General features: G+C 55.9%; 1 protein-coding gene across 1 annotated transcript in view; it reads right to left on the reverse strand.

Moving 5' to 3' along the window:
* EYS (eyes shut homolog) overlaps window positions 1–26,610 on the reverse strand; it is a 162,670-nt gene that overhangs the window by 61,453 nt on the left and 74,607 nt on the right. The window contains 9 exon segments of the mRNA XM_068153724.1: window positions 1,591–1,788; window positions 4,608–4,721; window positions 6,264–6,377; window positions 7,450–7,563; window positions 9,190–9,312; window positions 9,966–10,070; window positions 11,643–11,765; window positions 14,411–14,524; window positions 26,177–26,281. Of these exon segments, the coding sequence (XP_068009825.1) occupies window positions 1,591–1,788; window positions 4,608–4,721; window positions 6,264–6,377; window positions 7,450–7,563; window positions 9,190–9,312; window positions 9,966–10,070; window positions 11,643–11,765; window positions 14,411–14,524; window positions 26,177–26,281 (1,110 nt within the window).

Genomic DNA, 26,610 nt, shown 5'->3' on the forward strand with positions numbered 1-26,610 from the left:
GGTCTGGCCATAAAGAATGGAAGGGAAGGAACCAAGATCCCCAAACACTTCGACATGAAAGCAGATCCACAAACTTCTCCCCACCCCGTGCTGGGCTGCAGCCAGGGCAGTGTGGCCAGCAGGGCAGGGGATTCACCCCCTCAGCTCTGCTCAGACCCCACCTGCAGTACTGGCTCCAGCTCTGCAGTCCTACCACGAGCTGAGAGTCCCTGTGGAGCCGTGGGACAAGGTCCAGAGAAGGACCACAGAGATGCTCAGAGGAGCAGCTCTGCAATAAAGACAGGCTGGGGGAGCTGGGGCTGTTCAGCCTGGGGAAGAGAAGGCTCCAGGGAGACCTCAGAGCAGCCTTCCAGTATCTAAAAAGGACCTACAGGAAAGCTGGGGAGGGGCTGTTCAGAAGGGTGGGGAGACCCTGGCACAGGCTGCCCAGAGAGGCTGTGGATGTGCCCTCCCTGGAGGTGTTCAAGGCCAGGCTGGATGAGACCTTGAGCAGCCTGGGCTGGTGAGAGGTGTCCCTGCCCATGGCAGGGGGTTGGCACTGGCTGATCCTGAGTGTCCCTTCCAACTCAAACCATCCTCATTTAATGAGCAGGGGGTTGGCCTCTTCTCCCAAGTGAGAGGAGGAGAAGAAAGGGCCTGGAACTGTGCCAGGGGAGGGTTAGGTTGGAAAGGAGGAAAAATGTCTTGGCTGCCAGAGTGGTCAGGGACTGGCAGAGGCTGCCCAGGGAGGTGGTGGAGTCCCCAGCCCTGGAGGGGTTCCAGAAAGCTGTGGCCATGGCACTTGGGGCCAGGGTTTGGTGGCCACGGTGGGGTTGGGTTGCTGGCTGGATGCTCTGCTGTCTCCAACTCCCTGAAGGGAGGATGTAGCCAGGTGGTGGTTGGTCTCTTCTCCCAGGCAAGCAGCACCAGAAGAAGAGGACACAGTCTGAAGCTGTGCCAGGGGAGGTTTAGGCTGCATGTTAGGAAGAAATTCTTCCCAGCAAGAGAGACTGGCCATTGGAATGTGCTGCCCAGGGAGGTGGTGGAGTCCCCATCCCTGGAGGTGTTTAGGAAGAGCCTGGCTGAGGCACTTGGTGCCATGGTTTAGTTGATTAGATGGTGCTGGGTGATAGGTTGGACTGGATGATCTCTGCACAGATGACCTCTGAGACCACCCAGTGCAACCAGCAACCCAACTCCACCATGCCCCCAGCCTTCTGGAACCCCTCCAGGGATGGGGACTCCACCACCTCCCTGGGCAGCCTCTGCCAGTCCCTGACCACTCTTGCAGCAAAGAAACTTTTCCTAATGTCTGACTTAAACCTCCCCTGGTATAACTTGAGGCCATTCCCTCTCCTTCCATTACCTGAGACTGGGGAGCAGAGCCCAGCCCCCAGCTCCCTGTAGCCTCCTCTCAGGGAGCTGGAGAGAGCAATGAGGTCTCCCTCAGCCTCCTGGTTAATTCCATTCCATTCCATTCCATTCCATTCCATTCCATTCCATTCCATTCCATTCCATTCCATTCCATTCCATTCCATCCCATCCCATCCCATCCCATCCCACTCCCTCAGAGGGGCTCCCCAGGCAAGCAGCCCCGGGCTCAGCACTCACTGTCGTAGCAGAAGCCGTGCAGGCAGGGCTCGGAGCCGCACTCGTCGATGTTGATCTCGCAGCGAGGCCCTGCGAAGCCCTTGGCACACTGGCACTGGAAGCCCAGGGGGAAGGCCTCCAGGTTGGCTTCCTCCAGGCACTGGGCACCGTTCTCACAGGGGTTGCTGGCCTCACAGGCCCTGAGCTCACACTGCACACCTGCAAAGCAAGCGCCACAGCTGGCACTGCCGAACCCACGGGCATGGCCCTGCGGCTGCTGCCTCTGCTGAGCTCGGGTTCTGCAGAGCAGCTCTGGGGAGCAGCCCTGGGGGTGCTGGTGGCCAGCAGGATGCCCAGGAGCCAGCAAGCTGCTCTTGGGGCCAAGAAGGGCAAGGGCAGCCTGGGGGGCACCAAGAAGAGTGTGGCCAGCAGCTCAGGGGAGCTTCTCCTGCCCCTCTGCTCTGCCCTGCTGAGGCCACAGCTGGAGGCTGCTCTCCAGTTCTGGGCTCCCCAGTCCAAGGACAGGCACTTGCTGCAGAGGGCACAGCAAAGGGCTGCAAAGCTGCTGAGGGGCCTGCAGCAGCTCTGGGAGGAGCAAAGGCTGAGAGCCCTGGGGCTGAGAGCCTGGAGAGGAGCAGCCTGAGGGGGATCTGATCAGTGCTGATCAATACTGCAAGGGTGGGGGTCAGGGGGATGGCACCAGGCTTGGTTCAGTGGTGCCCAGGGACAGGACAAGGGGCAAGGGGCACAGAGTGGAACATCAGAAGTTCATTTGAGCATGAGGAGGAACTTCTGTAACTGGAGGGTGCTGAGCCCTGGAGCAGGCTGCCCAGAGAGGTGGTGGAGTCTCCTTCCCTGGAGGCTTTCCAGCCCCACCTGGAAGTGTTCTGCGTGCTCTGCCCTGGGTGCCCCTGCCCTGGCAGGGGGTTGGACTGGGTGACCTGCAATGGTCCCTTCCAACCCCTACACCATCCTATGAGTGTGTGAAGCACCCTGGAAATGGAGAGGAAGCACAAAATCCCTGCAGAACAGGCACAGAGTGACAGCCTTCCCCCCACCTTGAAATGAAACAAAACATTGCTCTGGGAGGGCAAAATCACTGCAAGCTTTTGTCCTTTGGGTCAGCTGGAGAGCAAATCCATCCCCCCTCCTTGGGAAGCAGATTCTGCCTCCCAGGAACAGGGGATGATAAAGAACCATAATAAAAAAGTAGTAATAGCAAATGACTTTGTGGTCCTTCCCCCATGAAAAGGCACTGTGGGGTGAAATCCACATTGGGTTAATGACAGACTCATTAGAAATGGTAGCACAGATCATGCAGCAGGGCTGGGACAGAAACAGGAGCACAGCACAGAATTTCCAATGGAAACCAGACAAACCTCTGTGTAGAATTTCTTCCTAACCTCCAGCCTAAACCTCCCCTGGCACAGCTTCAGACTGTGTCCTCTTGTTCTGGTGCTGCTTGCCTGGGAGAAGAGACCAACCCCCACCTGGCTACAACCTCCCTTCAGGTAGTTGCAGACAGCAAGAAGGTCTCCCCTGAGCCTCCTCTTCTCCAGGCTAAGCAACCCCAGCTCCCTCAGCCTCTCCTCACAGGGCTGTGCTCCAGACCCCTCCCCAGCTTTCTTGCCCTTCTCTGGACACCTTCCAGCAACTCAACATCTTTCCTAACCTGAGGAGCCCAGAACTGGACACAGGACTCAAGGTGTGGCCTAAGCAGTGCTGAGCACAGGGCACAATGACCTCCCTGCTCCTGCTGGCCACACTCTTCCTGATGCATTCCAGTCTCAAGCTGCACCAGGGGAGGTTTAAGCTGGATGGTAGGAAGAAGTTCATCACAGAAAGAGAGATTGGCCATTGGAATGTGCTGCCCAGGGAGGTGGTGGAGTCACCATCCCTGGAGGTGTTTAGGAAGAGCCTGGCTGAGGCACTTGGTGCCATGGTTTAGTTGATTAGATGGTGTTGGGTGATAGGTTGGACTTGATCTAAAAGTCTCTTTCAACCTGGTTAATCCCATCCTATCCTACCCTATCCTATCCTATCCTACCCTACCCTATCCTACCCTACCCTATCCTACCCTACCCTACCCTACCCTACCCTATCCAAGAGTGCAGGTTTGTCTCTCTCCACATCCCTATGTGCCACACTTCAACATAAAATCAAGCTCCACTCCTGCTCAGATGAGAAAGCAATCATGAGGAAAGTGTGGCCAGCAGATGGGGAGAGGGGATCCTGCCTCTCTGCTCTGGTGAGACCTCACCTGCAGGGCTGTGTCCAGCTGTGGGGCCCCCAGCACAAGAAGGACCTGGACCTGATGGAGCAAGTGTGAAGGAGGCCACCAAGATGATCAGGGGCTGGAGAAGCTCCCCTGCAGGGACAGGCTAGGAGAGTTGAGGCTGTTCAGCCTGGAGAAGAGAAAGCTCCAGGGAGACCTCAGAGCAGCCTTCCAGAACCTGAAGGGCTCCAGGAGAGCTGGGGAGGGACTTTGGGCAAGGGCTGGGAGTGATAGGATGAGGGACAATGGATTTGAGCTGGGAGAGGAGAGACTGAGACTGGAGAGGAAGAGGAAATTCTTTACAGTGAGGGTGGGCAGACACTGGCACAGGCTGCCCAGGGAGGCTGTGGATGGTGTCTGGAAGTGTTCAAGGGGCCTAGAGCAAGCTGGGCTGGTGGGAGGTGTCCCTGCCCATGGCAGAGGGTTGGAGCTGGATGAGCTTTAATGTCTCTTCCAACCCAAGCCATGGCAGGAGCACATGCATCTGCCTTGCACTCTGTGAGTGAGCTTAGCCTGTCACCAAAGTGCTTTTAAAGCTCCCATTGTAATGGGCACACAAAGCCCCCTGGTAGATGTCCAAGCCCAGCTCATTCCCCAGGACTCACAGCCCAAGGCAGGGCTGGCTGCCCACAGAAAGCTTTGCTTGGTGAAAGGAAGGCCCTAATAAAGCTGTAGGAGGAGTGAGCCGAGCTGAGGCAATGAGAAGGGCTTGCTGCAGCTAATTGTGTTTGCTTTGCCCCCCTCCCCCCTTGCTGTTCAGTACCTTTGAAGGGAGCCAGGCACTGGCAGAAGTAGCTGCCAGGTCGGTCCAGGCAGGTGGCTCCATTCTTGCAGGGCATCGAAGCACACTCATCTATGTCTGTTTCACACCTTGCACCTTGGAGAGGATGAAGGATTGGCATGATCAGCAGGGCAATTCCCCAGCCCTTGGCTCCAGGAAGGTCTCAGGCAGCTGGGTGAGCAGAGGCTGCTATCAACCAGCCAGCACCCACTGCACTCTTAGCACCATACTTAGCTTGCACCTCTGAGAAGATGAAGGACTGGAGCCTTCAGCAAGGCAGTTTCCCAGCCCTTGGCTCCAGGAGGGTCTCAGGCAGCTGGGTGAGCAGAAGCTGCCAGCCTCAGCCAAGCAAGCCCCACACAGCAATGCCAGCACCCACTGCACTCTTAGCACCCTAGGTCATCTTATCACAACATCCCATCATCACATCTCCTCATCACATCTATTCTCTGTTTCACATCTTGCACCTTGGAAAAGATGAAGGATTTGGACATTCAGCAAAGCAATTTCCCAACCCTTGGCTCCACAAGGCACTCAACTTGGTGAGCAGAAGCTGCCAGCCTCAACCAAGCAAGCCCCACACAGCAACGCCAGCACCCACTGCATCCTTAGCACCTTAGATTATCTTAGCACCACATCTCATCACCTTATCACCACAACTTCTCTTCTCTGTTTCATATCTTGCACCTTGGAAAAGAGAAGGATTGGAACCTTTAGCAAGGCAGTTTCCCAGCCCTTGGCTCCAAAAGGGTCTCAGGCAGCTGGGTGAGCAGAAGCTGCTATCAACCAGCCAGCACCCACTGCACTCTTAGCACCATACTTAGCTGTTTCACATCTTGCACCTCTGAGAAGATGAAGGACTGGAGCCTTCAGCAAGGCAGTTTCCCAGCCCTTGGCTCCAGGAGGGTCTCAGGCAGCTGGGTGAGCAGAAGCTGCCAGTCTCAGCCAAGCAAGCCCCACACAGCAATGCCAGCACCCCCTGCACTCTTAGCACCCTAGGTCATCTTATCACAACATCCCATCACCACATCTCCTCATCACATCTCTTCTCTGTTTCACATCTTGCACCTTGGAAAAGATGAAGGATTTGGACATTCAGCAAAGGCAATTTCCCAGCCCTTGGCTCCACAAGGGTCTCAGGCTCCTTGGTGAGCAGAAGCTGCCATCCACCAGCCAGCACCCACTGCATTCTTAGCACCATATCTTATCACCCTACCTTCTCTTGCCTGCTTCACATGCTGCACCTTTGGGAAGGTGCAGGTTTGGATGATCAGCAAGGCAGCTTCCCAGCCCTGGGCCCCACAAGGGTCTCAGACAGCTTGGTGAGCAGAAGCTGCCATCCATCAGCCAGCACTGCATTCTCAGCACCACCAGCACCCAACCTCTCCTTGCTGAGTAGGCTAAGTGCTAACTCATCTTCCCTGCCTGGAGAAGCTCTGAAGGCCTCTTCAAATGCAGGCTGATTTATCTGCTGCTCCTTAGCTTGCAGATGGAGGCATGGTTCCAGAGTGTGGGAATGCAAATGGGAGAGCAGGGCAGAGCAAGAGGAATGAGGAGGGGAGCCCCAGCACATTGCTCAGTGCTGTCTGGATGGGAACCAGCTGGCTGTGCAGAGCCAGGCTCAGCACCATCACTCACCAGTGAAGCCAGGCAGGCAGAGGCACTGGTAGCCAGCATGGAGGTCTGCACAGGAGGAGTTGTGGAGGCATGGAGAGGAGAGGCACTCATTGATGTCTGCTTCACACCTGGGGCCTGGGCAGAGACAAACAGGCAAGGGGCAGAGGATTTACTGCAGAGCAAAGGGAGGCAGCACCAGCAGGGAGCTTAACTGCATAGAGTTCAGCTGAGAGCCTGCTGAGAGTCAGTGGCTTGGCTTGATTCATTCCTTCTAGGTGACTGATGTCTTTGATATTAGATATCTGATTGATACTGTGCTGGTTACAGAGTCTAGATTGTATCATTTATTTATCTACATTCTATATGATTTAGGTTACATCATTGTGCCCAGAGAGTGGTGGTGAGTAGTGCCACAGCCAGCTGGCAGCCAGGCACCAGTGGTGTGCCCCAGGGATCAGTGCTGGGCCCCAGCCTGGTCAATATCTTTAGTGATGATCTGGAGGAGGGGATGGAGTCCATCAGCAGTAAATGTGCAGATGACAGCAAGCTGGGGGCAGGAGTTGATCTGTTAGAGGCTAGGAGAGCTCTGCAGAGGGACCTTGCCAGGCTGGACAGCTGGGCAGAGGCCAAGGGCAGGAGATTGAACACATCCAAGTGCCAGGTTCTGCACATTGGCCACAACAACCCCAGGCAGTGCTACAGGCTGGGGTCAGAGTGGCTGAGAGCAGCCAGGCAGAGAAGGACCTCTGAAGAGTTTCTTCCTCATCTCCTGTACCAAGCTCAGAGAACCTTTTCAACCAAGATATTTCTTGTACTGTCCAACCTAACCTTCCCCTGGCACAATTCCAGGCCATTTCCTCTCCTTCTGTCATCTGAGCCTAGGGAGCAGAGCCCAACCCCCAGCTCCCTGCAGCCTCCTCTCAGGCAGCTGCAGAGAGCAATGAGGTCTCCCTCAGCCTCCTCTTCTCCACACTCAACACCCCCAGCTCCCTCAGCTGCTCCTCCCCAGCCCTCTTCTCCAGACCCTTCCCCAGCTCTGTTGCCCTTCTCTGGACCTGCTCCAGCCCTCAATGTCCTTTTGGGAGTGAGAGCCCAAACCTGAACCCAGCACTCAAGCTGTGGCCTCCCCAGTGCCCAGCCCAGGGGCACAACCCCTGCCCTGCTCCTTGCTGTGACGCTGTCACAGTTCTCAGAGGTTTTACACTACCTTGAAATCCATCCTGGCAGAGACAGCTGAAGGCATTCAGGTGATCCACACAGGTAGCTCCGTGGTGGCAAGGGTCACTGAGGCACTCATCCACCTCAGTCTCACAGTTATTGCCTGGGAACAAGGGCAGGAGTCACAGCATCAGGAGCTGGGCACTGCCCTGGCACCGCTGCAAGCAGCCACAGCAGAGGTCAACAACCAAGGCTGGGTGCTGGGAGATTTCACCAGCCACCCACAAGTGCCCTGCTGGGGAATTGGTTTCTTGCTGCTCCAAAGGGAAAAGGGAGGCTGTGTCTGAAGTGCCCTGCAGAATCTGACAGGGATTGAAAGATTCATTTGCAAGGTGTGCTCCCAAAGTTCTGCAGCCTCAGGTTTTCAAGGCAGCAAGGTCCTGAGAGCTCCTGAAGCATCAGGAGTGACAGCATCACAGACTGGCAGGGGCAGAAGGGACCTCTGGAGCTCACTCAGCCCAACCCCCTGCCAGGGCAGGGCACACAGAACACATCCAGCTGGGGCTGCAAAGCCTCCACAACCTCTCTGGGCAGCCTGCTCCAGGGCTCAGCACCCTCACACCAAGGAACTTTCTCCTCCTGCTGAGGTGGAACCTCCTGGCTTCCAGTTGGTGTCCACTGCCCCTTGTCCTGTCCCAGGACACCACTGACCAGAGCCTGGCCCCTTCTTGCCCCCCACCCCTCAGATATTTAAGGGCATTGCTCAGATCCCCTCTCAGCCTTCTTCTCTCAGCCCCAGGGCTCTCAGCCTTTGCTCACAGCAGAGATGTTCCAGGTCCCAAATCATCCTCATAGCCTCTGTTGGACTCTCTCCAGCAGATCTCTCTCTTGCACTGGGGACCCCCAAACAGTATTCCAGATGCAATCTCACCAGGGCAGAGCAGAGGGGCAGCAGAACCTCCCTAGCCCTGCAGACCACAGTTTTCTTGGTGCACCCTAGGGTGCCCTTGGCCCTCTTGGCCACCAGGGCAGGAGAATGACTTCAGGAATTCATAGTCAGCCTTCAGCTTTCCTGAAGCACCCCAGAAGTGGAAGCAGGGTGTCTAAGAGCAAGCCTTAGAACACCACAGCCTTGCTCTGTAGCAGACCTCACCTGGAGCACTGCATCAGCTCTGCAGCCCTCAGCATAGGGAGGACAGGGACCTGATGGTCAGAGGGCTGGAGAGCCTCTCCTGTGGGGACAGGCAGAGAGAGCCTGTGCTGTGCAGCCTGGAGAAGAGAAGCCTCCAGGGAGACCTCTCAGGGAGCTGCAGAGAGCAAGGAGGTCTCCCTCAGCCTCCTCTTCTCCACACTCAACACCCCCAGCTCCCTCAGCTGCTCCTCCCCAGCCCTCTTCTCCAGACCCTTCCCCAGCTTCCTTGCCCTTCCCTGGGGCACCCTGAGTAGCTGAAGCTGCCCTGGGTGTGGGCTGCAGAGGGGGCAGCTGAGGTCAAAGTCTCTGCATCCCTGTTGTCAGGAGAAGCCCAAAGCAGGGACCTGCAAGCACATCAGTGTCAGAGAAGCTTCCTGTCTTGAGGAGGAGGAGGAGGAAGCAGGGGTTGCTGGAGTGGAAACAGTCCCTTGTGGTCAGGATTTGTCACAGCTGAATGCCCTGCCACAGTCCCTTTGTGTACCAGGAGACAGAAGCTGCCTCTGCCAGGGGCACCCTGCTGAACCATAGCTGCTGCTGCCTCATTTGCTGTGGCTCAGGACTTGAGCAGGTGCTGAACAGCCTCCCCTTTGACCCTACCTATGTAACCAGGTGCACAGAAGCAGGCATAGCCTCCCAGAGTCTCTCTGCAGATGCTGGAGGCTCCACAGGGCTGGGACAGGCAGGCAGCAGCATCTGCTTCACAAAACTGGCCAGTGAAACCTGGTGGGAAACAGGGGGAGGGGAGGCACAAACACTTCAGCATCACACTTAGCCCAGAACACCACAACAGGGAGGGAGACATTTTGCTGAGCACTTCTGTGTCCTCCCTTGTACCTCCAGGTACCCAGCACAGGGCAAAACCTCCCAGGTTTGGTGAGAGTTCAGCTCTGGACAAGTGGAACAAAGGAGCTGTGTGGCTAAGCCTGGCCTGCAGCAAGCACAGAATCATGGAAGGGGTTAGGCTGGAAGGGACCTCAAAGCTCATCCAGTGCCAACCCCCTGCCGTGGGCAGGGACACCTCCCACCAGCCCAGGTTGCTCAAGGCCTCATCCAGCCTGGCCTTGAACACCTCCAGGGAGGACATCCACAGCCTCCCTGGGCAACCTGTGCCAGGGCCTCCCCACTCTCACTGGAAAGAATTTCTTCCTCCTCTCCAGTCTCAGTCTCCCCTCTCCCAGCTCAGAGCCATTGTCCCTCAGCCTGGCACTCCCAGCCCTTGTCCAAAGTCCCTCTCCACCTCTTCTGGAGGACTTCATGTGCTGGAAGGCTGCTCTAAGGTCTCCTTGGAGCCTTCTCTTCACCAGGCTGAGCACTCCCAACTCTCCCAGGCTGTGCCTACAGCAGAGGTTCTCCAGCTCTGGTCACCTCCTTACCTGGCAGACAGCTGCAGTACAATTCCCCATTCAGCTGATGGCACTGGCCTCCATTTTTGCAGGGCTGGAAGGAACACTCCTGAAGACCAGTGGAGCAGTTTTTACCTGGTAGAAAAGAACACCAAAAAAGGAACATTAAAGCTAGAAATCAGGCTGGGCTGGGGAGAGCAGGGAAGCTGCTGGGCAGTGCAAGGGACAGCTGCAGAATGCCTGCTTTCCAGGGGGAAAGAGACTTCTGCTTTTGCTTGACTGCTCTAAAAAGTAGAGATGTTCATGGGCTTGAGGTCAGGGACTGGCAGAGGCTGCCCAGGGAGGTGGTGGAGTCCCCACCCCTGGAGGTGGTCCAGAAAGCTGTGGCCATGGCACTTAGGGCCAGGGGTTGGTGGCCCTGGTGGGGTTGGGTTGCTGCTTGGACTGGATCATGGAGAAGAGAAGGCTCAGGGGAGACCTTCTTGCTCTCTCCAACTCCCTGAAGGGAGGTTGTAGCCAGGAGGGGGTTGGGCTCTTCTCCCAGGCAGTCAGCACCAGAACAAGAGGACACAGTCTCAAGCTGTGCCAGGGAAGTTTAGGCTCAAAGTGAGGAGAAAGTTCTTCCCAGAGAGAGTTGTTGCCCATTGGAATGTGCTGTCCAGGGAGGTGGTGGAGTCCCCATCCCTGGAGGTGTTCAAGAGGGGATTGGATGTGGCACTTGGTGCCATGGTTTAGTAGCCATGAGGTGTTGGGTGACAGGTTGGACTTGATGAGCCTTGAGGTCTTTCCCAACCCTATTGACTCTATGATCTTCAAGGTCTCTTCTCAGCCAAAGCAATTCTCTGCTCCTGTGCTGCTGACTCCCAAGGTGCTGCCCACAAGGTGGCATTTGAGAGCTTTGATTGATGGGACAGAAAAGCCTTTTCCTTGTCTGCTTCAGGAGCTGCTCCTCTCCCTCTGCCTCTCCTGCTCAGGACACTCCAGGCAGCAGCTTGCAAGGCTGCCAGCACTCAGGTGGCCATCCTTGAAAGAGCAAAACCTGCCCTTGGAAGGAGCAGCTGCAAGAACCTCCCTGCTCCTCTCAGCATTCCCTCAGGGGTTTGGGGTGCTCCTGTCCTGCTGGCTTCCCCCAGCCTGCTCAAGGCCTCACCCAGCCTGGCCTTCAGCCCCTCCAGGGAGGAGGCATCCACAGCCTCCCTGGGCAAGCTGTGCCAGAGCCTCCCCACCCTCATGGGGAAGAACTTCCTAACATCCAATCTGAATCCCTTCTCCTCCAGCTTGGATTCATTCCTCTCAGTCCTATCACTCCCTGACACCCTAAGCAGTCCCTCCCCAGCTCTCCTGTGGCCCCCTTCAGACAGAATCACTAAGGTTGGAAAGAGAATCATTAAGGTTGGAAAAGACCCCAAGGATCATCAAGTCCACCCATCAACCTCTTCTCACACGCAACAAGTGGCAGGACAAGGGGAAACAGCTCCAGGTTGTGCCAGGGCAGGTTCAGGTTAGAGATTAGCATTTCTTCCTCCTCTCCATCCGCTCTATCCCAGCTCAAAGCCATTGTCCCTCCTCCTGGCACCCCTAGCCCTTGTCCAAAGTCCCTTCCTGGCTTTCTTGCAGCCCTTTCACTGAAACAATCCTCTGTTGCTCTGGTTTGATTGGAGGAAAGGGGAAACCAAAAGCTTGCACTGTTTAATGATGACATCTTACCAGTGAAGCCTGGGGGACAAACACAGCTGTAGCCTGCCACCAGGTCCAGGCAAGTGGAGTTGCTCTGGCAGAAGCCATAAGTGCACTCATCAACGTTGATTTCACAGTTCAGACCTTCAAAGCCTTGGGGAAAGACCCAGCAAACACTGACATGTTAATCACCTTGCAGCCCTAGGAGGGGTTAAGAACTGAACAGAGAACTGTAGGATTTGACAGTCACAGACCCCTAGGGTTAAACATTTCCATTCATCAACTTACCTACAGGAATCACACAATGGCTTGGGTTGGGTTGGAAGGGACCCCAAAGACCACCCAGATCCAGCCCCCTGCTGTGGGCAGGGACACCTCCCACCAGCCCTGGTTGCTCAAGGCCTTGTCCCAAAAGAATAGAACAGAATAAAATACAGGTTGGAAGAGATCTTCAAGACCATCGTGTCCAACCTATCACCCAACACCATCTAATCAACTAACCCATGGCACCAAGCACCCAATCCAGTCTCCTCCTGAACACCTCCAGGGATGGGGACTCCACCACCTCCCTGGGCAGCACATTCCAATGGCCAATCTCTCTTGCTGGGAAGAACTTCTTCCTCACCTCCAGCCTAAACCTCCCCTGGCACAGCTTGAGACTGTGTCCTCTTGTTCTGGTGCTGCTTGCCTGGCAGAAGAGACCAACCCTCACCTGGCTACAACCTCCCTTCAGGGAGTTGGAGACAGCAAGAAGGTCTCCCCTGAGCTTCCTCTTCTCCAGGCTAAGCAACCCCAGCTCCCTCAGCCTCTCCTCACAGGGCTGTGCTCCAGACCCCTCCCCAGCTTTCTTGCCCTTCTCTGGACACCTTCCAGCAACTCAACATCTTTCCTAACCTGAGGGGCCCAGACCTGGACACAGGACTCAAGGTGTGGCCTAAGCAGTGCTGAGCACAGGGCAGAATGACTTCCCTGCTCCTGCTGGCCACACTCTTCCTGATGCAGGCCAGGATGCTGTTGGTCCTCCTGGTCACCTGGGCACACTGCTGGCTCATGTTCAGCCTACTCACAACCAGCACCCCCAGGTCCATCTCTGCCTGGCTGCTCTCAGCCACTCTGACCCCAGCCTGTAGCTCTGCCTGGGGTTGCTGTGGCCAAGGTGCAGAACCTGGCACTTGGATGTGTTCAATCTCCTGCCCTTGGCCTCTGCCCATCTGTCCAGCCTGGCAAGGTCCCTCTGCAGAGCTCTCCTAGCCTCTAACAGATCAACTCCTGCCCCCAGCTTGCTGTCATCTGCACATTTACTGCTGATGGACTCAATGCCCTCATCCAGATCATCAATAAAGATATTGAACAGGCTGGGGCCCAGCACTGCTCCCTGGGGCACACCACTGGTGCCTGGCTGCCAGCTGGCTGTGGCACCATTCCCCACCACTCTCTGGGCTCAGCCTCCAGCCAGTTCCTAACCCATCACAGTGTGCTCCCAGGTCTCAGTGCCTTGCCCAGAAGCATCAGGCTGTGGTTTGCAAAACCAGCTCCCAGCTAGCCCCTCCTCTACCGTTTGCTCTCTGTCCCCTGTGGCACTGTGACTTCTGCCAAGCCCAGCAGCCTTGGGGATTTTGTCTGTGTGCTCTTCAGAGCAGTGGAGGATCAGCACTGCGATCCCTGACATTTCATGCTCCTGTAAATGCCTTCTAATTGCTGGTCACACCACCAAATGAGTGTCATTAGTGCTGCCAGGGGCCCGGGCTGCAGCGGGACCGTGACTAATGCCAAGCTATCAGCACCCTCAGCACCAGGCTCGGCCCCATCCTCTCACAAACTGACCATGAAACCAATTTCCACTGCTCCCCAGGTCATAAAACTTTGGAATGACCCTCAGCTCATTAAGGATGTGTGCAGCAAAGCCCTCATTTGCATTCAGGGCTTAATCATCTCTCACAGGTGAAGACTGAGCCACAAAATGATCAGTGGGAGGGGGCCCAGATGTATTTTTCTGTCAGCTGATCAGGCAGGGTAACAGCAAGAAGGATCTTCTCCAAGCTCTGTTTTCAGCTGCCTTCCAACATCTTGCAGCCCAGCAGGCAGCTGTGTGCTGAGCTGCAGCCAGAGCAGGGAGAGCAGCAGCACAGGGAGGGGATTCTGCCCCTCTGCTCTGCTCAGACCCCACCTGCAGCACTGCCTCCAGCTCTGAGGCCCCCAGCACAAGAGGGACCTGGAGCTGCTTGGAGAGGGTCCAGAGGAGGTAACAGAGATGATCAGAGGCTGGAGAACCTCCCCTGTGGGGACAGGCTGAGAGAGTTGGGGCTGTGCAGCTTGGAGAAGAGAAGGTTCCAGGCAGACCTTAGAGCTGCAGTTCAGTATCTGCAGGGGAGCTGCAGGCAGGCTGGGGAGGGACTGCTCAGAAGGGGCTGTGGGGATAGGATGAGTGACAAGGGTTTGGAAGTGGAGCAGGGCAGGGTTAGGTTGTTCAGGAGGTAGTTCAGCACAGTGAAGGAGGGGAGACACTGGAACAGGCTGCCCAGGGAGGTGGTTGAGAGCAGGACAGATGGAGAGGAAAATCTCCCTTGACCTGCTGGCCACACTCTTCTTGATGCCCCCCAGGAGCCCCCTGGGGACTTCTTGGCCAGGAGGGCTGAGTGCTGCCCCGTGGAGAACCTCTTGTGAAGGACCTGAGGAAGTTCCAGGGTCAGGAAGCTCTCCCAGCAGCTTTGAAGAGCATCATGAAGCAGCTCTGCAGCCTGCAGGCAACATGGAACATGGCCAAGGAGAACCAAAGCAAAGAGTTCTGCAGCTCTCACCTTGGGGGCAGAAGCAGTCATAGGTGTGGCCAGAGCTGAGGCAGGCAGCACCATTCCAGCAGGGAGCTGAGGCACAGCCACTCCTCTCCAGCTCACAGAACTGGCCTGAGAAACCTGCAAAGAAACCACAGCACCTCTGACCTCCTCCATCCCTCTGGGTGTTATCAGCACACCGCTGGGGGTGCAGAGCCTGTCCTGGAGTTGAATGTCAGAGAGGTTCTGCCCCATGGGCAGGGAAGCTGCAGCTCAGAGCTGCTGGGGGCTGCTCACAGAGAGGTCAATGCAGAACCACAAAGCCACACAATCAGAGCATCACAGAGCTGCAGCACTGCCTCCAGCTCTGCTGCCCCCTGCAGAAGAGGAAGGCTGTACAGGAAGGCTGGGAGGGACTGCTCAGGATCTCAGGTAGTGATAGGACTAGGGGGAATGGAATGAAGCTGGAGGTGGGGAGATTCAGGCTGGAGGGGAGGAGGAAGTTCTTCCCCATGAGAGTGGTGAAGCCCTGGAATGGGTTGTCCAGGGAGGTGGTTGAGGCCCTGTCCCTGGAGGTGTTTAAGCCCAGGCTGGATGAGGCTCTGGCCAGGCTGCTCTAGTGTGGGGTGTCCCTGCCCATGGCAGGGGGGTTGGAACTAGATGATCCTTGTGGTCCCTTCCAACCCTGACTGATACTATGTGGAGCTGGGGGAGGGGGTGCAGAGGAGGCCACCAAGGTTATCAGAGAGCTGGAGAGCCTCTGCTGTGGGGACAGGCTGGGAGAGTTGGGGCTGTGCAGCCTGCAGAGGAGAAGGCTCCAGGGAGATCTTAGAGCTGCACTTCAATATCTGCAGGGCTCCAGGAGAGCTGGGGAGGAACTTTGGACGAGGGCTGGCAGTGCCTGAGTGAGGGACCATGGCTTTGAGCTGGGAGAGGAGAGATGGAGACTGGAGAGGAGGAAGAAGTTCTTAGGTGAAGGTGGATAGCCTCCATGGAGAGAGTGAGCAAGGACACTATGGACTTGAGTTGTCATACTCACCTCTTGCTCTTCAGCCTGACCCTGCTCTGCTCAGACCTCACCTCCAGTCCTGCCTCCAGCTCTGCTGTCCCCAGCACCAGAAGGACACAGAGCTGATGGAGAGAGTCCAGAGGAGATCACAGAGGTGATCCCAGGGCTGGAGCAGCTCTGCTGTGAGCACAGGCTGAGGGAGATGGGGGTGTGCAGCCTGGAGAAGAGAAGGCTCCAGGGGGACCTCAGAGCTGCCTGCCAGCACCTGAAGGGATCCTGCAGGAAGGCTGCAGAGAGACTTCTCCTGAGGGGGTCTGGGACAGGCCAAGGGGGAATGGTTTGGAGCTGAGGCAGAACAGGGTCAGGCTGGAGCTGAGGAAGAAATTGTTCAGTGCCAGGGTGCTGAGACTCTGGCACAGGCTGCCCAGGGAGGCTGTGGCTGTCTCCTGCCTGGGGGTGCTGAAGGCCAGGCTGGATGAGGCCCTGAGCAGCCTGGGCTGGTGGAACCTTTGGATCTATGAATGCCCTGTGCAGCACTAATTCTGTTACAGAACAGCTACCAGTGCAGGACTGATTCACAGAATGGGTTGGCTTGGAAGAGACCTTCAAGACCATCCAGTTCCCACCCCCTGCCATGGGCAGGGACACCTCCCACCAGCCCAGGATGCTCAAGGCCTCATCCTTCCTGGCCTGGAATACCTCCTGGGAACACATCCACAGCCTCCCTGAGCAACCTGTGCCAGCATCTCCCCACCCTCACTGTCAGGAATTTCTCCCCCCTCTGCAGCCCTCCCATGCTAATGGCTCTGAGCAGGGCTTGCAGGAGACAGCAACAGCTCTGCTGGGAATGATGTCCACTCTGCCTTTCATCTTTGGGACTTCAAAAGGTTGTTTGAGGTTGTTTTTTCCCCCTCTCTTTGTAATTAAGCAGTGCAAACTCTTCCCATCATTTTCATCATCTTTCATATCACAGAATCACAGGAGGTCAGGGGTGGGAAGGGAGCTTGAAAGCAAACCCAGAGACATTGAGCAAATGGATCTTGTGAAGCAAAGGACATCACAGCAGAGGTGTGGACCTGAAGAGCCCCCAGCTGACACAGGATGAACAATGCCAGCGTGGGAGAGACCTTCTGCTCAGCTCTGGGGAGACCCCACCTGGAGTACTGCCTCCAGGTCTGGAGCCCCTATTCCATGAGGGATCTGGAGGTGCTGGAAGGTGTCCAGAGAAGGGCCAGGAGGATGAGCAGAGGGCTGGAGCACCTCTCCTGTGAGGACAGACTGAAGGAGTTGGGGCTGTTCAGTCTGCAGAAGAGAAGGCTCTGAGGTGACCTAATTGTGGCCTTCCAGTATCTGAAGGGGGCTACAGGAAGGCTGGGGAGGGACTGCTCAGGATCTCAGGTAGTGATAGGAGTAGGGGGAATGGAATGAAGCTGGAGGTGGGGAGATTCAGGCTGGAGGTGAGGAGGAAGTTCTTCCCCATGAGAGTGGTGAAGCCCTGGAATGGGTTGTCCAGGGAGGTGGTTGAGGCCCCATCCCTGGAGGTATTTAAGGCCAGCCTGGCTGAGGCTCTGGCCAGGCTGCTCTAGTGTGGGGTGTCCCTGCCCATGGCAGGGGGGTTGGAACTAGCTGATCCTTGTGGTCCCTTCCAACCCTGACTGATACTATGATTCAGGTGCTGACAGCAGGAGCAAGTGGCACTGAGGAGGGCAGTGAAGCCTTTCCCACTCTGCTCACAAGCCACAGCTTCAACATCCTGTAGAAGACATTTTGAGAAGCCCTCCTGAAGTGCCTGTCAATGTTCACATGGAAGAGAGCCAGGGGATTCCTTGGCTTGGCAGAGCCCTCTGAGATCACCCACCCCAACCAGCAGCCCAGCCCCACCATGGCCACCAAACCCTGGCCCCAAGGGCCATGGCCACAGCTTCCTGCAACACCTCCAGGGCTGGGGACTCCACCACCTCCCTGGGCAGCCTCTGCCAGTCCCTCACCACTCTTGCAGCACAGACATTTCTCCTCCTCTCCAACCTATCCCTCCCCTGGCACAATTCCAGGCCATTTCCCCTCCTTCTAAAGCCAAATGACAGCTCCCTGCCAGCTCCTGTGAGGAAGATGAAGCCCATCCCAGTCCCAGCCAGAACAATCATCTGTCTGAGACAGGGAACACTTCAGGTGGAGAGGTCACAGTGCCCAAACCAGGCCTTGCTATAGCTCTGTGCTCATCATATTGAGGTGGTTAACCTCTTTGCAAGATGCTAATCCCTTTTTCCTGTCACCAAAGTATAGATTTGATGATCTTCAGAGGCCCTTTCTGGGGTCATTCAGTCTTGCAAAGAGGCTGAGGGGAGACCTCATTGCCCTCTGCAGCTCCCTGAAAGGAGGTTGGGTGAGGAAGGGGTTGGTTGCTTCTCACATGCAGCAGCTGACAGGTCAAGAGGCAGTGGCCTCAAGTTGCAGCAGGGGAGGCTCAGGTTGGATGGTAGGAAAAGTTTCTTCCCAGAAAGGGCTCTGAGGCACTGGCACAGGCTGCCCAGGGAGGCTGTGGATGTCCCCTCCCTGGAGGAGTTCAAGACCAGGCTGGATGAGGCCTTGAGCAAGCTGGGCTGGTGGGAGGTGTCCCTGCCCATGGATGAGCTTTAAGGTCCCTTCCAACCCAAACCCATTCTGTGGCCAGCACTCAGCCTCAATCTGCCCTCTTCAAGCTTCAATCCCTTCCCTCTCATGGCATCACTCCAAGCCCTTGCCAGAAGTCCCTTCCTGGATGAGTTCAACCACTGCACTTCCAGTGTCACAAAGCCTGGTGCCTCTCATGCTGATAGGATAGAATAGACCTTTCTGATCATCAAGCCCAACCTATCACCCAACACCATCTAATCAACTAAACCATGGCACCAAGTGCCTCAGCCAGGCTCTTCCTAAACACCTCCAGAGATGGTGACTCCACCACCTCCCTGGGCAGCACATTCCAATGGCCAATCTCTCTCTCTATGAAGAACTTCTTCCTAACATCCAGCCTAAACCAGGGATGTGAGCCTGTGGGAGCAAGCCCTCCAGTCCTGCCAGTGAGACACTCAGGAGTCCCTGTGAGAATAGAACAGAATAAACCAGGTTGGAAGAGACCTCTGAGATCATCAAGTCCAACCTATCACCCAACACCACCTAAACAACTAAACCATGGCACCAAGCACCCTATCAAGTCTCCTCCTGAACACCTCCAGTGATGGTGACTCCACCACCTCCCTGGGCAGCACATTCCAATGGGCAATCACTCTCTCTGAGAAGAACTTTCTCCTCACCTCCAGCCTACACCTCCCCTGGCACAGCCTGAGACTGTGTCCTCTAAGCATCAGCTGAGGAAGGCTCAAGCTGAGCCATCACCAGATTGACAACCTCTCCTCTCCCAGCTGCTCTCCTGCTCCCCCAAAGCAGCAAAAGCAATTTACCCTCCACTGTGCCTATTTATTAGCTTGCTAATTGCCATGGACTGCTCCTGCCCATGGAGCCATTAAATGGTTGTGGAGCAGGAGGGATGTGCGTGGTGGGGGAGAGCAGCTGGGCTGTTAACTCCTAAGTGAATAAATTGAAGCCATTCAAACACAGTGTGCAACATCTGCTCAAGAGCAGTTCAAGCTGTCCTGGGGTTCTAGGGCACTTCCTTCTCAAGCAGTGGTTGCTGGATTGGATTTGTGGGATCACAGAAGGGTAGAGGTTGGAAGGTGCCTCTGGAGCTCACCCAGTCCCAGCCCCTGCCAGAGCAGGGCACACAGAACACAGCCAGCTGGGGCTGAAAAGCCTCCAGAGAAGGAGACTCCACAACCTCTCTGGGCAGCCTGCTCCAGGGCTCAGCACCCTCACACCAAGGAAGTTTCTCCTCCTGCTGAGGTGGAACCTCCTGGCTTCCAGCTGGTGTCCATTGTCCCTCATCCTCTCACTCCCAATCCTTGTCTAAAGTCCCTGCCCAGCTCTCCTACAGCCCCCATTCAGATACTGGAAGGCAGCTCTAAGGTCTCTCTGGAGCCTTCTCTCCTCCAGGCTGCACAGCCCCAACTTTCCCAGCCTGTCCCCACAGCAGAGGTTCTCCAGCCCCCTGGTTATCTTCCTCCAGCTCTGGGCCCCCCAGGGGAGTCCAGCAGTGCTGCAGGTGGGGTCTGAGCAGAGCAGAGGGGCAGAATCCCCTCCCTGTGCTGCTGCTCTCCCTGCTCTGGATGCAGCTCAGCACACAGCTGGTGCTGGGCTGCCAGGGACCATTGCTGGCTCCTGGGGACTTTGTCACCACCTGACACCCCCAAGGCCTTCTCCTCCAGGCTGCTCTCAGCCACTCCTCACCCAGCCTGGATCTAGGATTGCCCTGCCCCAGCTGCAGGACCTTGCCCTTGGCCTTTTGAGCTGCATGAGGCTGGCTTGGTCCCAGCTCTGCAGCCTGTCCAGCTCCCTCAGGATGGATCCTTCCCTCCAGCATGGCAACCACACCACACAGCCTGGGGGCACCTGCAGACCTGCTGAGGCTGCCTCCACCCCCCTGTCCACGTTGCATATTCAGTGCTCTGCCTCTCAACACAGAAACACTTCTGAAGCAGCCTCAGGAGAGCTGAAATGCTGGGGACTGGCAACAGGCAGGGCAGCCTCTGCAGGGAACAAAGCATTGATTTCAGAGATGGAATTAATGCTGAGGAGCAGCTCCTCAGCTGGAGGTGCCCAGAGCGTTGCAGAGGGGAATTGAGAGCTTGGTGGAGAGGGGTTTGGGAGGGGTGTGGAGAGGGACACCAATCAGGATGCTTCATGGGTGCATTAAGGACACCTTGCCAATAAAGGGGCCCAGGTTTAAAGCCTGGATGCAGACCTTCAGGTGCTCCCTTCAGCTGCTAAGAGGGTAGCACTGCAGCTGGGGCTGTCTCCCCTTCCAGACTGATTAACAAAACTTCTATACCAACTAAGGAGCACCACAGCACAGCCATCACCTAAAGCAGAGAGATAAGGCCAAGACACAAAGTAATTAAGCAAAACCCCCCCTAAAGTCCAGTCTAGGGCAAAGATAAAGCCAAGAGAAAAAGTAATTAAGGCCCAAAAGTCCAGGCCAGAGCAATGATAAAGCTGAGGCACAAAGTAATTAGGAGCAAACACAGTTCAAACCACATCTTTCTCCCTGCTTTCACAACTGATCCACCAGCATAGCTGAGGGGTGACCTGGTGGAGGGCAGCTCCAGGGAGGAGGACCTGGGAGACAGAAGGATCACCACAAGCCAGCAGGGTGCCCTTGTGACCAGCTCTGGGCTCCCCAGTGCCAGAAGGAGAGGGATCTGCTGGAGAGAGTCCAGGGGAGAGCTATGAGGATGCTGAAGGGACTGCAGCACTGCCTGGTGAGGAGAGGCTGAGAGCTCTGGGGCTGGTTAGTTTGGAAAGGTGAAGGCTGAGAGGGGATCTGAGAAATCTGAGGAAGGCTGGGGAGGGACTGCTCAGGATCTCAGGTAGTGATAGGACTAGGGGGAATGGAATGAAGCTGGAGGTGGGGAGATTCAGGCTGGAGGTGAGGAGGAAGTTCTTCCCCAGGAGAGTGGTGAAGCCCTGGAATGGGTTGTCCAGGGAGGTGGTTGGGGCCCCATCCCTGGAGGTGTTTAAGGCCAGGCTGGATGAGGCTCTGGCCAGCCTGATCTAGTGTGGGGTGTCCCTGCCCATGGCAGGGGGGTTGGAACTGGATGATCCTTGTGGTCCCTTCCAACCCTGACTGATACTGTGATACTATACTATGATAAATGCCTGTAAATATCTGAGGGGTGGGGGGCAGGAAGGGGCCAGGCTCTGCTCAGTGGTGTCCTGGGACAGGACAAGGGGCAGTGGACACCAACTGGAAGCCAGGAGGTTCCACCTCAGCAGGAGGAGAAACTTCCTTGGTGTGAGGGCGCTGAGCCCTGGAGAAGGCTGCCCAGAGAGGTTGTGGAGTCTCCTTCTCTGGAGGCTTTGCAGCCCCAGCTGGCTGTGTTCTGTGTGCCCTGCCCTGGGTGCCCTGCTCTGGCAGGGGGTTGGAGTTGGTCTCCAGAGGTCCCTTCCAACCCCTGCCAGTCTGTGGTGCCTGTCACAGACCAATGGTGCTCAGAGCTCTCCATGTCCCTGCTGGCTCTGCAGCCTTGGTGCAGAGGACCTGACCTAAAGCAACACACAAAGCCCTTCAGGCAGCCTCTCAGAGCCAGCAGCTCTCTTCCCAAGCCCAGGACATTTCACTCTTCCTTCTCATGGAACAGTGCAGCAAACCTTCCCAGAGTACTAAACAACGTGGGGCTGGGAGAGCTCCAGAGGTCCCTTCCAAGCATTCTGTGACCCTGTGAAAAGCAAAGAGCTTCTTCCCACCATCACAAACCCCTGCTCCATGCTGCCATTCCCTAGGGTTGGCTGCAGCCTCTCCCAGAGAAGTGGAAAGAAGTCACCAGTGCTGCACAGTTGGGAGTTCTGAAGTAGACAAAAAAAGGGTAGAGTGGTGGCAAAGTGAACATCCAACCTCTCACACCTTGCCTGCTGGCTCCCAGCAAGACTGCCCCTTGCTTCTATTGCTTCCTCCAGAGCAATTCTGGCTCTCTGTGTGTCCTCACAGGCACCCCCAACACCTCCAGCTGCAGCCACCACCTCTGCAGATGAGCAGGAGGTGATGAGCAGTGGATGGCAGCAAGCTCCCTCCAGATTCCTCTCTGTTCCCATGCTTACTGTTCTGTCTAGGACAGCCTTCCTCCTTGGGAGGAGGAAGCTGAAGTCTCTCCACAGCAGGAAGCAAGCAAAGCAAAGCAAAGCAAGGCAGCTGTCTTCAGCTGAGCTTTGAGAGAAGAAGAGGGCCAGGCTGCTGTGGCAGGGAGGCGCCCCTGGGGTGCCAGCACACATCCCTCTGCTCACAGCCATCCTCTCCTGTCAGTGGTGGGAATCCTTACCCCTCATTTAGGAGATTCCCCTGGGGGTTCAGAGTTCAGCCTGGCTTGCTGCTGCCTTTGGGGAATCTCCCTTTGGTGCTCAGCTCAGCTTGGGGCTAATGACTGCGTGGCCAGAAGAAGGGATAAAGGCAGCTTAGGTTCCCATTCTTCCTTCCTTCATTGTCTGGCCAACAGCAGAGCTTTCTTTGCTGGAAGCATTTTCCTCTGTTTGAAAGGAGCTGAGACTTGATCTAAACCCCCTCTGAGCACAAGCCCTGCATTAGGAGGAAAGGCAGGCTAGGCAAATTCCACTTCATTCAGGAGCAATCACAGGAACAGAAGGCCTTGGACTCCATTTTATCTCCCTGACACCATTCAACAGAAGCTTAGAGGCTGGAGGAGCTTTCCAGCAGGTTACAGAGCAAGAGCACCTCTAGCATCAAGGCTTTGGCACTACAGGAGATGAAAACATTGAGGCAGAGTATGCAGCACCTTCCAGGTGGGGGAAGAACCTTCCTCACTGCTGTCAGAGATGGGTTTGTAGGCTGGATGTTAGGAAGACGTTCTTCCCAGCAAGAAAGATTGGCCATTGGAATTGGCCACAGCAACCCCAGGCAGTGCTACAGGCTGGGGTCAGAGAGGCTGAGAGCAGCCAGGCAGAGAGGGACCTGGGGGTGCTGGTTGATGGTAGGCTGAACATGAGCCTGCAGTGTGCCCAGGTGGCCAAGAAGGCCAATGGCATCCTGGCCTGTATCAGGAAGAGTGTGGCCAGCAGGAGCAGGGAAGTCATTGTGCCCTGTGCTCAGCACTGGTTAGGCCATACCTTGAGTCCTGTGGCCAGTTCTGGGCCCCTCAGTTTAAGAAGGACATTGAGACTCTTGAATGTGTCCAGAGAAGGGCAACAAAGCTGGGGAGGGGTCTGGAGCACAGCCCTGTGAGGAGAGGCTGAGGGAGCTGGGGTTGCTTAGCCTGGAGAAGAGAAGGCTCAGGGGAGACCTTCTTGCTCTCTCCAACTCCCTGAAGGGAGGTTGTAGCCAGGTGGGGGTTGGTCTCTTCTCCCAGGCAAGCAGCACCAGAACAAGAGGACACAGTCTCAAGCTGTGCCAGGGGAGGTTTAGGCTGGAAGTGAGGAAAAAGCTCTTCCCAGAGAGAGTTGTTGGCCATTGGAATGTGCTGCCCAGGGAGGTGGTGGAGTCCCCATCCCTGGAGGTGTTTAGGAGGAGCCTGGCTGAGGCACTTGGTGCCATGGTTTAGTTGGTTAAATGGTGTTGGGTGATAGGTTGAACTTGATGATCTCTGAGCTCTTTTCCAACCTTATTAATTCTGTGACAACCTATCCCAGTGCCAACCACCACCTAACATCCCAAACAGCTTCCTGTTTTGTCCAGAGCCATGAAACCTGGACTTAAAACACAGCCAGCCAACACCTCATGAACTTCCTTGGGCCAGCTCCATGCTGCTGCTACTGTAAATGGTCACAGCTGGCACAGATGTCCCTGTTAGCAAGCAGGTCTTGCAGACCCCCTTGGAATACACACAGTTCCCCCCTTTCCACCAGGCATTTCACCTCACTTTGTGTCTGGATCCACCAGGAACCTCTCCACACTGACTCAGAGCACACCATGGCAGTGAGGAGCAGCACTGAGCCAGGCAGCAAAAGGTTTCTGGGACCCTGAGAAAGGGAGGTTGCCATGGAAACAGCTGAGTTAGAGATCTCCTCTCCCTACAATTTCATTTGGCTTAGGGTTTGTTACTCTAATAAATTCATCCTCCTGAAGCTCTCCAGGGGTTTATTTTGTTCTCAACACAAGATGATGCCTTAAGAACCTCTTGGAGGCACTGATGGGTGACCTGTCCATCTATTCTGAGACACAAGACAGAATGGAAGCTTCCATTCTCTAGGTGGCCCTGCCCTGGCAGAGGGCTTGGACTGGATGATCTCAGGAACATTGCAAAGCAGATCATAGAATCACTCAGGGTTGGAAGGGACCACAAGGACCATCCAGTTCCAACCCCCCTGCCATGGGCAGGGACACCCCACACTAGATCAGGCTGGCCAGAGCCTCATCCAGCCTGGGCTTAAACACCTCCAGGGATGAACATCTCCAGAGGTGCCTTCCAACCCCTACCCTCCTGCGATTGTCTTAGGCTTAAACTCATCCAGGTTAAACTTCACAGACTGGCTCAGGTTGGAAGGACCACAGAGCTCATCCCCTCCACCATGCTCAGGGACACCTCTCAGCTAGGCTCAGCTGCTCAGGGCCTCATCCAGCCTGGCCTTCAACACCCCCAGGCAGGAGGCAGCCACAGCCTCCCTGGGCAGCCTGTGCCAGAGTCTCAGCACCCTGGCACTGAACAACTTCTTCCTCAGCTCCAGCCTGACCCTGCTCTGCCTCAGCTCCAAACCATTCCCCCTTGGCCTGTCCCAGACCCCCTCAGGAGAAGTCTCTCTGCAGCCTTCCTGCAGGATCCCTTCAGGTCCTGGCAGGCAGCTCTGAGGTCCCCCTGGAGCCTTCTCCTCTCCAGGCTGAGCACCCCCAGCTCCCTCAGCCTGTGCTCACAGCAGAGCTGCTCCAGCCTGGGATCACCTCTGTGATCTCCTCTGGACTCTCTCCATCAGCTCTGTGTCCTCCTGCTGGGGTCAGCAGAGCTGGAGGCAGGACTGGAGGTGAGGTCTGAGCAGAGCAGGATCAGGCTGAAGAGCAAGAGGTGAGTAAAATCCTTGCTCACTATCTCCATGGACTCTGTCATTGCATCCTAGACAATGTTTTAGTTCAGCTGAACTACTACAAGAAGAAAACAGCCCCCCAAATTCCACAAGATCACAGAAGGGGGTTGGGTTGGAAGGGACCTCAGCTCCAGCTCCAAGCCCCCTACTATGGGCAGGGATACCTTCAGCTCCAACCTTCAGGTTGCTCAAGGCCTCATCCAGCCTGGCTTTGAGCACCTCCAGGGAGGGGACAGCCACAGCCTCCCTGGGCAGCCTGTGCCAGTGTCTCAGCAGCCTCCCTGCCAGGAATTTCCTCCTAATCATTGAAATGCTGAAGTGGTTTGTTCTGTGTGGAAGCAAGGTGGGGACTGAAATGATCACCGGAGCTTGACTCTAAAGAGCAAAATAATCTTCCCCAAAGAGCACATTTGAAATGCTCACAAGTTAAAACCAGCTGAAGCCTCCAGTTCATCAGGGAAGGAACACAAAGCCACCACTAATCCCCAGCTTGCTGCCTGCAAGCAGCAGAGGTTTAAGGAGGTTGCATGAGCACAGCAGCAGCAAACATTAATTACCCTTAAACAAGAGCAGGGGCAAAGGCCACTGGGAGAGGGATGGAAAGGGCAACAAGTGGCACAGCTCCAGAGAACAACCTGAGGCAAGGGAGGGGAAGCCCAGGGGAAAGGACAAACTCAATGGAGAGCAGCAGAAGCTGGCAAAATGGTCTAAGAGGAAGGGCAAACTCAAGTTCTCCTCTCTGTCAGTCACAATCACCCTCTCAGTACCTTACACTCAAGGCTTCAGAAGCACCAAGTGCAGAACCCTCAGCTGCAGTCAAACCCAGGCTGTGAGGACTCACCAAAGGAGCAGTTGCACCTGAAGCCATTGAGGTCTAAGAGGAAGAGCAAACTCAAGTTCTCTCTGTCAGTCACAATCACCCTCTCTGTGCCTTGCACTCAAAGCTTCAGAGGTGCCAAGTGCAGAACCCTCAGCTGCAGTCAAACCCAGGCTGTGAGGACTCACCAAAGGAGCAGTTGCACCTGAAGCCATTGAGGTCTAAGAGGAAGAGCAAACTCAAGTTCTCTCTGTCAGTCACAATCACCCTCTCTGTGCCTTGCACTCAAGGCTTCAGAAGCACCAAGTGCAGAACCCTCAGCTGCAGTCAAAACCAGGCTGGGAGGACTCACCAAAGGAGCAGTTGCACCTGAAGCCACTGAGGTCTTCTTCACAGACTCCTCCGTTCCAGCAGGGCCTGTCCAGACACTCAGCCACCTGTACAGAACAGGTCTCCCCTGAAATTACACATGGGAAAAGGCAAAATAAGGCCAGCTGTGCTGATGCAGGGGCTGCTCTAGCTGGAGGGGTCCCTGCTGCCTGCAGGGGGGTGGCTAAGATGCCCTCTGTGGTGGGTTGAGGGGTTTCCCCCACCCCAACTTTGACTTTGCCAGACCAGCTCAGGTGGAAGCAAGTGAAAGCTGTATTGACAAGCAGAACTACAACCTGGAATGGAATGGAAGAGACCTTTCAGATCATGCACAGCGTTCAGCAGCTCAGGAACAGCTGATTTCTGGGAAGGTTACCCCTTGGGTTTTCTCTGTGCTGCTCTGCCACAGCTGTCAGC

The sequence above is a fragment of the Melanerpes formicivorus genome, unplaced genomic scaffold (assembly GCF_026170545.1).
Source record: "Melanerpes formicivorus ecotype bairdi unplaced genomic scaffold, bMelFor1.0.p_v2 SCAF_26, whole genome shotgun sequence".
In the NCBI taxonomy this organism is placed as follows: Eukaryota; Metazoa; Chordata; class Aves; order Piciformes; family Picidae; genus Melanerpes; species Melanerpes formicivorus.